This window comes from Limulus polyphemus, unplaced genomic scaffold (assembly GCF_000517525.1).
Source record: "Limulus polyphemus unplaced genomic scaffold, Limulus_polyphemus-2.1.2 Scaffold3488, whole genome shotgun sequence".
Taxonomy (NCBI): domain Eukaryota; kingdom Metazoa; phylum Arthropoda; class Merostomata; order Xiphosura; family Limulidae; genus Limulus; species Limulus polyphemus.
The window spans coordinates 71,893-84,331 of NW_013669098.1; the positions used below are offsets into that span (position 1 = coordinate 71,893).

The 12,439-nt window shown below is 31.8% G+C and overlaps 1 protein-coding gene across 1 annotated transcript in view; it reads right to left on the reverse strand.

The window, feature by feature from the left end:
- Window positions 1–12,439, reverse strand: part of LOC106469441 (phospholipid-transporting ATPase ID-like) — a 98,434-nt gene that overhangs the window by 67,207 nt on the left and 18,788 nt on the right. The window contains exons 4-6 of the mRNA XM_013929935.2: window positions 9,932–10,045; window positions 4,523–4,621; window positions 3,694–3,828 (exon numbers count right to left, since the gene is read on the reverse strand). Coding sequence (XP_013785389.1) covers window positions 3,694–3,828; window positions 4,523–4,621; window positions 9,932–10,045 — 348 coding nt within the window. The remainder of the gene's footprint in view (window positions 1–3,693; window positions 3,829–4,522; window positions 4,622–9,931; window positions 10,046–12,439) is intronic.

Genomic DNA, 12,439 nt, shown 5'->3' on the forward strand with positions numbered 1-12,439 from the left:
TAAACAAGCAAAGCTGGAAATAGTGTCTACATTATTTTCTGAAGCTAGAAATCCATATTTTGACTCCACTAAAATTGATAAGTACTGAAGACTTGGAGTCAAAATAGGTATTTGTTCTTAGAAAATAATGTAGACACTATTTCCAGCTTTGCTTGTTTACTTTTTTTTAGAGTCAGTAGTTATATGCTTAAAAATACAATCTTTGCATTTTGATTTAACTTGTATCTGTATTTTTTAGACGATCTCTATTCCTTTTTTTAAATTATCAACTATTAATAATCTTGTACATATACATTTCTTTGTGTGTTGTAACTTTTCAAAAAAGTGATGGATATACCAGTAATTGTACTTTTTTTGACAAAGCATAATAATATTACTTGTTTACTATAGTTTTAGTTGGTAGTATAGCCATATTTGAAAAGGAATGTGACACTTAATGTAAACATCTGACAAATAATGTTTTATTTTTTTTAAGTATGTGATCATTGTTAGCTTTTATCTGTTTAAATTATAATAAAGAAACAAAAAAAAAAGTTTTAGCAAGTGGAAACATCCCATGATACATTAACTCGATTATGGAAAAACTTTATTACCCAACAAGAGCTATTATATGTTCACAGATTAAGTTTTAGAAGGTGAAGAGACAAATGACATAAAACACTATCAAGACTATTTGACTTGAATAGGGATGTACAGTTTGCCAATCTACAGAACAAATGAATGATGAAGAATAATGTACAGTACTGTGAATGATTAACCAAACTGTTTTTTTTTATAAAAAATGTCCACTGTTGTCATAACCAAGATAATCTAATTGTTTTAATAATTAGCTTATATTTCAGTAAGAATAATACACTGTTATAGTTCATTAAAACCAGATAAAATCTTCCTCTTTTAGTGATTTCATATTTAAAATAAAATGATGTACAGCAATGGTGTTCTTGCCCTTTTCATTGTTTTTATAACTGTATTTGATATTTGTGAATAAATACAATAGATTATGATTCATCAACTTATAAAAGCTGACAGAAAACAAAATGTCATTGTTACCATACTAAATATTATAATGTGTTATTAACAAAGATTTAATAATATCAATAAGAACTTCTGAGGGAAAGTAAAGAACAGTGTAAAATAATATATCAACCCCCTGCTATATTCAGTGCCAATGAGGCTTTTTGCCAAATACCAAGGTTCTTCGGCAGCTGGGATACAACAGATATACTTGCAAATTGTTTGAAAGACAACTGTTACAGGATTAACTAAATTAGTTTGATGAAATATAATTTTTTTCATCAATTATATGTATATCACAACATATCAGAATTATGGTTAAAATTATTCAACACAAAATTACTTCTTTCTTTTGATGCCATTAATTTTCATTAATTATTATTTTCTTGATTTAACTATGGAGAAGAACTGGTGAGCCAGCAAGCTAGTCTTCTTGATCCTAGAGCAGGTCAAGAAATTGCAGCAAAACCAGAAAAAGACTACATTAGTAATTATTAATAAGAACTTCTGGTTGAAAGTAAAGAAGCATTATGGATAGTCTACAATATAATGAAGGACATGACAATGAAGGCCTATTCAGTAGAAGTATTTTTATCAGGAACCATTTCATCAGAATCTTTCAACAAGTGATATGTTTACCATAACAAAAATTGTAGCCATCAACCAATGGTGACAAATATATGAAAACTTTTATCAGATATACTTCTAAAGTACAACAAATGACCAGTTCTTTCAATCTTTGTCAGGGTTTGGCTATGCCATACAAAAAACATTATAAACAGTCATATGGCAGTCCAAAAAAAACAATTATCTCAAATAAAAATAGGAAAGCTTGGCTTCAGTAATATTTACTGTGCCATTAAATAATTAGAAAATTGTGAAGTGGTCTGATGAGTTGCATTTCACCACTTTCTGTAAAAATATGGAGAAAATCACATGATCCTCCTTATGTTGTTCCAAGAGACCAAGAACTAATGATGAACTGATTGTATGAAGAACATTCTCATGAGAAGGAAATGGGTCTTTTGAATCTAAACGTCACTTCAGATTACGTCCACCTCAAAATTCTGCATTTCCTCACTGATTGTCAAAGGCTCTTCTAAAACGATAATGCAATAATCTCCTCACTTGCATTGTCTGATATTGGTTTAAAAAGTATGTCAATGACTTCAGTCATCATTCTTAGTCAACAAAATCACTGGAACTAACATGTATGTGATGAACATCGTAATAATATCGTAATAGATAACCCAATCCAATATCAAGTGACAGTCCAAACAAGTGGCCATTCAGTATAGATAATAATATTAATTAATATATGAATAGTTACAAAAACCAATAACTCAATCCCACTGATCGTTGACTTTACTTATTTCTAATTTTGTAATATAATAAACATAATCTCACAGAAAAAATATGTTCACTCATCTTATGTTTTAGTAGGGTTTATAACATAACATTTAAGGACAATAAAGAACCTGTTAATCCATTCAAAGCTGTCCCTTCAACTAAACTTTAAAAAAATAAAAACTCAAAGCCTTAGCATTAAAATATTTATCACTGCCTTTACTTATTTCTAATTTTGTAACATAATAAACAGTCTCACAAAAAAAATATGATTAATTATATTATATTTTAGCAAGATTTGTAATATACCATTTAAGGACACCAAGGGATCTGTTAATCCATTCAATGTTATTCCTCCACTAAACTATACAAAAATACATGCTCAAAGCCAGCTCTTAGCATTCAATTATTTATCAAGCTTTCTCTCAAACTCCTTTAAATTTACTGCTTCCACCACATCTGAAGGCAACCCATTGCAAAAGCCAACTAAATTAGAAAAACAAAATTGTCTTAACTGAAGATGACTCCTAGCCTGTCAAAATTTATATTTGTGCCTTAGTCCTACCATTCTCTCCATTAATTACAAATAAGTATGATACAATGACACTACCAATTCCCTTAACAATCTTAAACACCTCAATCAAATCATCTTTAATTCTTCTTTTTTTCAAGGGAAAATAATCTCAGAAGTCTTAACCCGTCAGCATATGACAACCCTTCCATCCCAGGTATCATTCTTGTAGCCCTCCTCTGAACCTTATTCAACAATTCAGTGTTGTTCCTGAGGAAATGAGCCCAAAACTGAACATAATACTCTACATGTAACCTATCCAGTGACCTATACAATGAAATTATAACCTCTTCAGACTTGTATTTAAACATTGCTGTAAATTGTATCCACCTCACAATTTCCCTCTTTTGTTTTTTTAGTAATAGCATCTTTCTATTTTTGTGCAACTTTTAATTAATGTAGAACTTTAGGTAAATTCAATACTACACTGTTGTTAATGAATATAATAAAAATAGAAGGCTTTTAGAAGAAAACATGTTAATTATAATGTTTTTACTCTTATCTATCAGACAGATAAAGGAAATTTAAATTACAGTTGTAAACCTAAAATGTATTTTACTCATAAACTTTATGAAAATGTAATATGAAAAACAGATATAAACAGCTAAGTTTTTCATATTATGGGTTTATAGAAACAACCTTTAAAATGACTTCTATTCACCTCATGTTTTTGATTATTAGAATTAATAGTGTTAAAAAGAAAAAGAAAATTATTTAATACTTCTAACAATTAAAACAAAAAATCAAAAACTTTCACGTACAGCAACAAATTGGTCATTTTCCATTCTTATTATGTCTCCAACTTGTACTTTGTGCCATCGTTCATCCACAAGCTTACCACTGCGTAGCACTCTAGAATCTCGATTATTTACTTGATTGTCACTACGATGCCGTTGCTAGGATAATAAAAAGTGTTTTTTTTATCCTTTTATATAACTAACTGAAAAAATTACACATACTATGCAAGTAAAAAAGTATAGAATCTGTCACATAACATTGTATATTCAAAAAGTAAGCTACTACTTAATAGAGGCCAAACAATCAGACACACTATACATTTCAACAGATAAATATCAATCTGAAACCTATGAAACAAAGTAAACAAAAGACAGCAAACAACTTAAACTCTGCGCATATACTGAAAATATACTCCTGTAATCACATCAACCTTCAAAAATGCTATAAAATTTATGTTTTAGGTGAACTTAAAGTTTAAGTAAAATACATCAATTGTGATCTTATAGCATTTTAAAGATCTGCTAATGTTTACGAATCCTTCAGTATCCTTTTATGTAGGAAATTTATTATATTATTTATGCCATATCCTTTGCATCATATAATTCAGTCATTAATTCAATCCTAAAATCAGCAATTTATCTTAAGGCTTTTTATTTAAGGTCAAAACATGGAAATAAAAAACTCAGGCAAATATAGGCAAACTAGAAAAATTTTTTGTCTATTATACATGAATCATTATTAAAAATTTTAATTATTTTTTATTTAAAGTATTATTCATTGTGATACCAAAGACATTCTAGTACAAAAAACAATATACTGAACAAATATTTTTCAACTGAAAAACAGACTTACAATGTCATCAATGGCATCCTTCAGTGCTGTAAGGGACAACACAACAACTAAAGGCACTGCGGTAGTAACGGGTGTCAGGGAAGATATCTGTGGTATCAGCTACAAAAAACATGGTTTATTTGAATCTTGTTCTCAAAGATATACCAGCTGTAAAACAAGAAATTGCTCAGCACTTAAACATTCATGGGCTTTAATTTTCCGGAGATTGTCAAAAACCTGTTGTACACATAACATTTATAGGCAATAGTCTAGGGGCATACTTTAAAGTTACAAATACAACAAAAGTTTATACACAAAATGAAGAGATAGCAGCTTGACTCTTGCTTTGACTTTTTATTTCCCCAACCTTTGGTGATATAATAGCACTTGTAAAAGCCATATTTGCTGAAAATTTCACCACATTTGTGAATTTTTAAAGAAATTTTTCAAGTTTTACTGATAAAGCAATTTACATTTCTTTAAAATATGATCTAATCTTATTATTGAAAAATCCAAAACATATTAATAGAGTTGGAACTGTTGGAATGGCCAATATTCAGTTGATAAAAACTCAGTTATGCTGTTTCAGTTACTTCTATATACCATCTGAAAGTAATATTTTTGGCTGGCCCTGGGTTCTTTCTTGGGTCTCAATACAAATTTCATAATCAATCTAAATACGACTTCTCTAGTTGCTTCTATGTACCTTATTTTTGTTTTGTTCCAGATTTCATTATCACTTTAAAGTTGATATTTCACTCACTTTTTTCCACATATCATGATTAGTATAAAGATGATGTTTCAGTGGCTTCTCTATATTTTTTGGCATCTTTTTCTAAATGTGTTTATAAATCTAATATTCTATAATTTTTGTGCAAATTCTCAGTCTTTTTACAACTGTCATTTTCAAACTAAAAAGATTTTCAGTCAGTTCTATGAACCTCATTGAATGTATTTTTAGTTCAAAATGTAGCTGTTGTTTTTATTCAGATTTTGTTTTTCTGAAACACCACTATACATTGAATCAACAACTTCTTTTCTGCCTACAATGTCTCAAAAATATTAGTTCAATAATGTTTTACCCAATCATTAAACCTTCCCCATAGCTTTTCTCATGCTTTAGGATTCTTATTGCTTTTTATAATACCATGACTGCCAATTATGTATAATATTATTTTGAGACAAAGCATTTTATTCATGAAAAAAACAATTTATTGTGAAGTACACATGAAATACATCTTTCCAAAAAACTTCATTATAGATAAGTTTTTTCAGAGAAAAAAAGAATTATTATACTACAACTGAGACTATGGAAAAACACTAATGCATAATACAAAAGCTTTGCAGATATTTAATGCTTGCAGATGTGATGACTAGTGAAGAAAATTCAGGAAATAAAATAGCCAAAAATGAGCAAGGAAAGTGTTTTACAAAGAAATGGAGATCCTAAGTAAGGAACAACAAAAATAGTATGTGCTAATAGAATACAGATTTTAAATAACAGTTAATTCATTGATTAGAAAGTGTACAGACTAAAACACCAAATGAAATAAAATGACCACATACATGGTGATTTTTGGGCTGTGTTCTCCAGAAAAATATATCTATCTTTAAACTTTATGTTTAGCATTGACTAAGTGTTAAAACAGTTTCACAATAAAGAAAATGGAACATGTAAAAGCAATTACTAAAGAAATTTAGTTCAGTTCATGTGGTATTTCTGTATGTATGAGAAACACTTAATATTGAATAAAAAACTCCCTGTATCATCAAAAACAGTGCCAACCTTAGCAAGGATATGCGAGTTGAGCACCAGGTGACAATCTCAGGTGTTGTACCAACAATCCTCATGTGGAGGTAAAAAAAAAAAATCCTTTCCTATGTTACTACTTAATCTTCTGGTTGTATACCATCCATTTGCTTAGCTACACAATAGGGTACTTTGTTTTCTAATAGTCCTAGTCTTATTCCCTCTAAGTGCCAATGAAGACCTTCCATGGTTACCGTTTTTGCCTTACTAGTGCAGATGAGATGATTATCATGCCAGTAGAGTTCTGCTGAATTTGAAACAAAAGCTCCTCTTGCAAGCTTATCATCCATATGGGATACCAACCATTCTGAATTTTACATATTACTGCCTGCCAGTCAGCTGCAAATATTATGTTGATGGCACTTTCTATTTGCAGTTAACTGCTTTCAGCAATCCAAAGGAAAACTCGCTTTATGACTTCCAGGTTCATCTTTGTGCTGCTTGTGGGAAGCTAAAATGCTCTGCAAGCATTATACAGAATGCTGTTGCTCCACGAGAAGAATGTACAACCAGCTCTCCCACTGTCTGTGGTTTACAAACCATCTGTGGCTATGATGACAGGTGATTATCCGTCGTGGTGTTTAAATGGGTGCGGACTAGCTTTTTCTGCTCAACCTTCTGCCCAATTTCTACATTTCTTGTCTAGTCTGATTTACACAGATCCTAGGATGCCAATGTTTATTCCTCCATAGGAGCTTATGACACCTGGTGGTGACTGTATAGTACCTGCCCACCCATGAATGTCTCCTGAGACTCCTTTTAGACAATCTCTGGCTTGGTTGGTGTCTGCAGGCTGTTGTGGAGCTGCAATGTACCAGTCTTCAACAGATGTTTTGCATCTCTTCAATATTCTCTAACTGCATAGCACTCATAGTGACAATCAGTACTGCATAATCAAGATTAAGCAGGTGGTGTTCTTCAGCTATATTTCTTGCTGCAACTTTCAGTGCATTGATGTCTTTTATAGCTCTGTTTATCATGGTATTAATGTGGCTGACAAAGTTGTCTGTTAAAGGTTTCTCCCAGGTACTTCAGTGTTTCTTCCAGGGGGATGGCAGTGCCTGCAAAGGATGATGATGATTTGCCTTCATCAGCATGTCTGTTTTTGTGTGTATATAACATGGCTGAGGCATTGGCAGGATTTTCATGGCAACTCTTATGTCATTAAACAAATTACTCATCCTGTTAAGGGATTATGGCATCTTGCTTTGAATTTCAGCTTTGCTAAATCCTCTGCTGTTGCACAGACCTGGATGATTTAATTGATTAATTGATATAACCAATTACCTATGAGCAGCAATTACATTAATTAGTGTCATGTACACTAATAAATTATTCGGGCATGTGATTAAACTTACTAAACAAGATCAGTGTTTCAGATTATTCCAGTACTAACATAGGTGTTAAGACAACAACCACTATACTGTTATAACTTTGACATCAGAGTACTAGAACATTGATTTTGGGCCTCACTTCATATATCAGCAAACTCTCCTTTCTTTGGAAGACCTATTCATTATTGGCCCTAGCTAGAACCTTAAAAAAATTTTAATGGACAGGAATATCACATTCTCCTAGGGCATGCATAAGTATATAGGAATTAACTGGTGATCTTAGGTGAGCATGTTCTTTTACATGTGTTGATAATTTTCTTTTGGTATAACCACTGTAACCCTGCTGACAGCAAGGACAAGTGAATTTATAAACAACAAAAGAATATTGTAAAGATGAAATACAGCCCTTAAGTTTAAATAAAGAATTAAGATGACAATTAGGTTTTAATATGCACCTTAGGTGTATTTGCATACCCTATACTTTTCAGCTGATTCTTAATAATCAAAGAATACTTACCCATATATATATATATATAAAGGGTAAACTAATAGCCAAACAATTTCTGGGTACATCATAAATAGCAGATGTAACTACACTTTATTTATTTAAATAGCAACAAAGTATTCTATTATCGAAACAACTTGGAAAATAATTTTTACATAAGAATTCTTTGATGTTCATAAATTCTTTAGGTAAACCATCATTTGTGCTAGATATTTTGTAAGCTCAATGAAAATGTATTTTAACTACATTTTCTGTAAAGATGATAGAAATGAAGCTTAGTAAATCAATCAATCAAATGTATCTGATTAATGGAGCCATTAATTTACTCATTAGCAAATACCACTAATCACCAACTCTACTGCTGTAGATCAAAATGTCATCAGCAATGGCATCCAGTTAGCCTGTTAAGATAAGCTAGATCCATCATGTAGATGTCGAAAAGGACTGGCAAAAGTGGTGCTCCTTGAGGCAAACTGGTATTGGCGGTGACTGTTATTTTCCATACTCTGTGATGCATCTTGAGGCAGTTAGTGCATTTATGATCCAACTTACACATGGTACACAGATGCCTATTCTGAGCATTTTGTCAGCAAGAATGGCCAGTTGGACTCTATTGTAAGAATGTTGTGCAGTGAGTAGCAGTCTTTATCTCCACTTCTTTATTTTAAAAATATAATCTCCTCATCTTCACTTTAAAAAGAAACAGAAAAAAAAGAAAGAAGGGAAGAAAAAATTTACTGCGATTTTTTTATAGCAGACTACAAGCCCCTATGAAAGAGTGTAATTGTCCAACAACAGTTAACAAGGTTTACTGTTCATTAGGCTCACTTTAAACTCAAACTAGGCCTATGCCTGAACAAGGGTAGTGAATTACCATCAAGTTTATTGGGATAGTTTATGATAAACATAGGTATGCTGGCAAATGTCTCAAAAGAAGAGAATAAAAGGCAAAAATGTCAGAAAGAAAAAAAAAAAGGAAAGAGAAGACAAACAAAATTAAAATCTTAATCTTTTATAATGGTCTATAAGCTTTTGTGAGATGGAGATGCCTAGTTGCATGTTATAAGCAGGGCTGGAATGAAATAAGCTCCTGTGCTAGGGAGGCTTCTCACTGATGAAAGGATATCTTTATATAATATTGGCCAATGTGCACCCACCTTAAGAATGACAGTCTCATACTTATAGGCTATTGGCCTGCAATCAGTTGTCTGTCTTGTTAGGATAGACAGGACTAGAAGCATACATTTTGAACAGAGTGGTTAATATATTACTTACTAACAGTAATACATTAAGAAACAGCACTCAGACAAGTGTGTGATAGAGCAGGTAACCCCAACATACTAACAAAAGACTGCTCACTAGGAGAGAAGTTTTGGAGGCACTTGTCCCCCTCCAATGTCCATCAACATTACTGTCTACCAGATTTATAAAATAATAGAAGCCAATATGTCAGTTTCTTAAACTAAAATGTTTCCTCACAAATATTATACAAACATTAAAAACATTTACTTTTCCTACTGATATTAATACAGTGGAACCTACATTTATATGCTTTAATTAATATTCTTTTGGAAGAAGTTCTAGATGCCATTTAGTCAAAATAGCACTAAAATTATAAATTACAGAAATCCAAAAAAGTCAACAAAACATACTCAAATATGAATATGTACAATTTCCTCAATAATTCTAATCCAGGTTATATCTTTTTCTAAATGAATGATGCTTTTTTTTAACTCTCAGTATAAACATACTATAATTAAACCTGATGTTAGAAGGCTTACCTGCAACACCAATAAACACAAGAAGTAAAAATTTGCTAATCGCTGAAACTGCTCAAAAAAATTTCTTGGGAGAAAGGTCAAGACTGTGTATTTAGAAGTTCTGATGTAGTTGTTCTATAAATAGAAACATAATACACTAATAAGCAGATATAAAAAATGTCACATATTAATGTGAAAAATTCATAAGCTTCATCCCATGCTACACTATTGTTTAAAGTTTCATTTTGAGTTTATTTACAGATTCAGTATTATTTTATTACAAGTTACGGTTTTTACATATTAATACAGTGGAACCTACATTTATATGCTTTAATTAATATTCTTTTGGAAGAAGTTCTAGATGCCATTTTGACTAAATGGCATCTAGTTTTAACAGAAAGTTTTAGTATTTAAATCAACATTCAACTACTGTATATATTATATATAAACAGAGAAATCCAAATAAATTATTTATCTTAAAGAGATTTAGTATTTAAGCAGAAAGATTTATCTATACAAAGCTCAGACACCCATCGTTTCGATATTTTTTATAAGAGCAACAGTAATTTTAATAGGCATTCCCTACTCTAATATTCTTCTTTTTTTAGAGTTTTGGCTAATCTTGCTTGAAAACTACAACGTAACTTTAATATGATATTTATGATGCTACTTTAAAGCTTGAGGAGACTGCCTACATTTGTTCTTTTTTTTTAGTTGAAAACACCAGATGGCACAAGTAGAAGACTACATATGAACCAATCAAGATTCTTATATATACGTAGACTGTTGTCGACATTATTCTATATCTTAATTATCCCGTATGATAAAAATTGAACAACGAAGCAAATAATTGATAAATTCATTTTTTATACATTTTTCTGCTAGTGTTATACATCAAACTCCTCGTGGACCCACGACTTTTGGCTGTACGTCTATTAATAAAATGCACGACAGATAAAGGAGGTAAACAAAGATACCATTAACACTGTAACAAATCCAGTAATTACTGCAGGGTTTCCCTATGTATTCTGTTGAAAATTAGTGGTTTCACCCAAATTTCTTGATCAGCTCTTTACGCTTAGTGCTGTTTATATTTTAATGCAAAGTTACATAATGACCTTCTGCGCGGCGCGGTCAGGTGGTTAGGGTGCTCGAGTCACAATCTGACGGTCGCGGGTTCGAATCCCCGTCTCATCAAATATGCTCGTCCTTTCAGCCTTTAAGGCGTTATAATGTGATGGTCAATCACACTATTCGTTGGCGAAAGAGTAGCCTAAGTGTTGGCGGCGGGTGGTGATGAGTAGCTGCATTCCCTCTAGTCTTACACTGCTAAATTAGGGACGACTAATGCAGATAACCCTCGTGTAGTTTTACGCGAAATTCAAAACAAACAAACTTATCTGCGCTGTGCACATCACGGGTATCAAACCCTGATTTTTAGCGTATAAGCTCTCGAGTTTACCGCTGAGACACTGAAAAGTCTTAGTATCGTAATACGCTAAAATATAAAACTAATCAATATGATACACTATTTGAACGGCAGTGAACGGTAAAAAAAAAAAAATAGTCAAATGAAAGTCTTTTACGTTTGCCTCACGATGCGATGACTTCTTTAATAATATATTATCTTACAATATTTCGGTATGTAAAAATCGCGTAATTGAAGGTTTTAGACTAATGTTGTCATTTAATCATTTTATTTATATTGCAACAGACAACAAAAGGAAATGTTCGGCCGAGGTGTATGTGCCTTTTGTAAATAAGCTAGGTAACCATGACAATACGATTACGTAATACATAAGGTACAGTATTCTTATAGTTATACCCTTTATTCTTTATGAGCTGCCTGAGTTCAGCAGCAACGTTGATTCTGTTTTGCGCTTCAGTTGGACGTTGTCATTTAATTTGTTAAAGACGGATTAATTATTTTTTAAGAAGGCAATAACGTTTATTTCATAGTTGTTAACTTGTTAAAACCAAACATAACTTCAGGGAATATATATATATTTACAAAAGAGAGACTATATTCTGCTGGTAGAGTGGAACATTAATTAATACATGAAAATAAAACTATCACAATGTTTGGTGGTGCGATATTAGGGCTGAGGATGGTGGTTACTGGGGCTACCTTTCCCTTCCATGATTACATGTTCAACATATGGCTTTGTAGATCTTGAGTAAATAGTTCACGTGCAATAAGCGATAACGGACAGCACAAGTTCTTTGATACAAGTAAAGGTAACTTAAACGGACGGTTGAGTTGAGATCGTATGGTAATTACAGATCTGGTTCTAGTCAGTATACAGGTTTGATCACTTGCATACTAGTGAATATTGAAATGGAATTAAAACTGGATGAAATACACAGTTCTTTGAACAGAAACATCTCAGGAGAGTGGCTATTGTATATCACAATGACAAACTGATCTTGAAAACCAATGTATAAATTCGTATTGTTACACCTCCAGTCGTTACTTAATTTTCCGTAAATTCGTTCCGACGAAACTTTAGCGACACAAGTCCTTTCTTA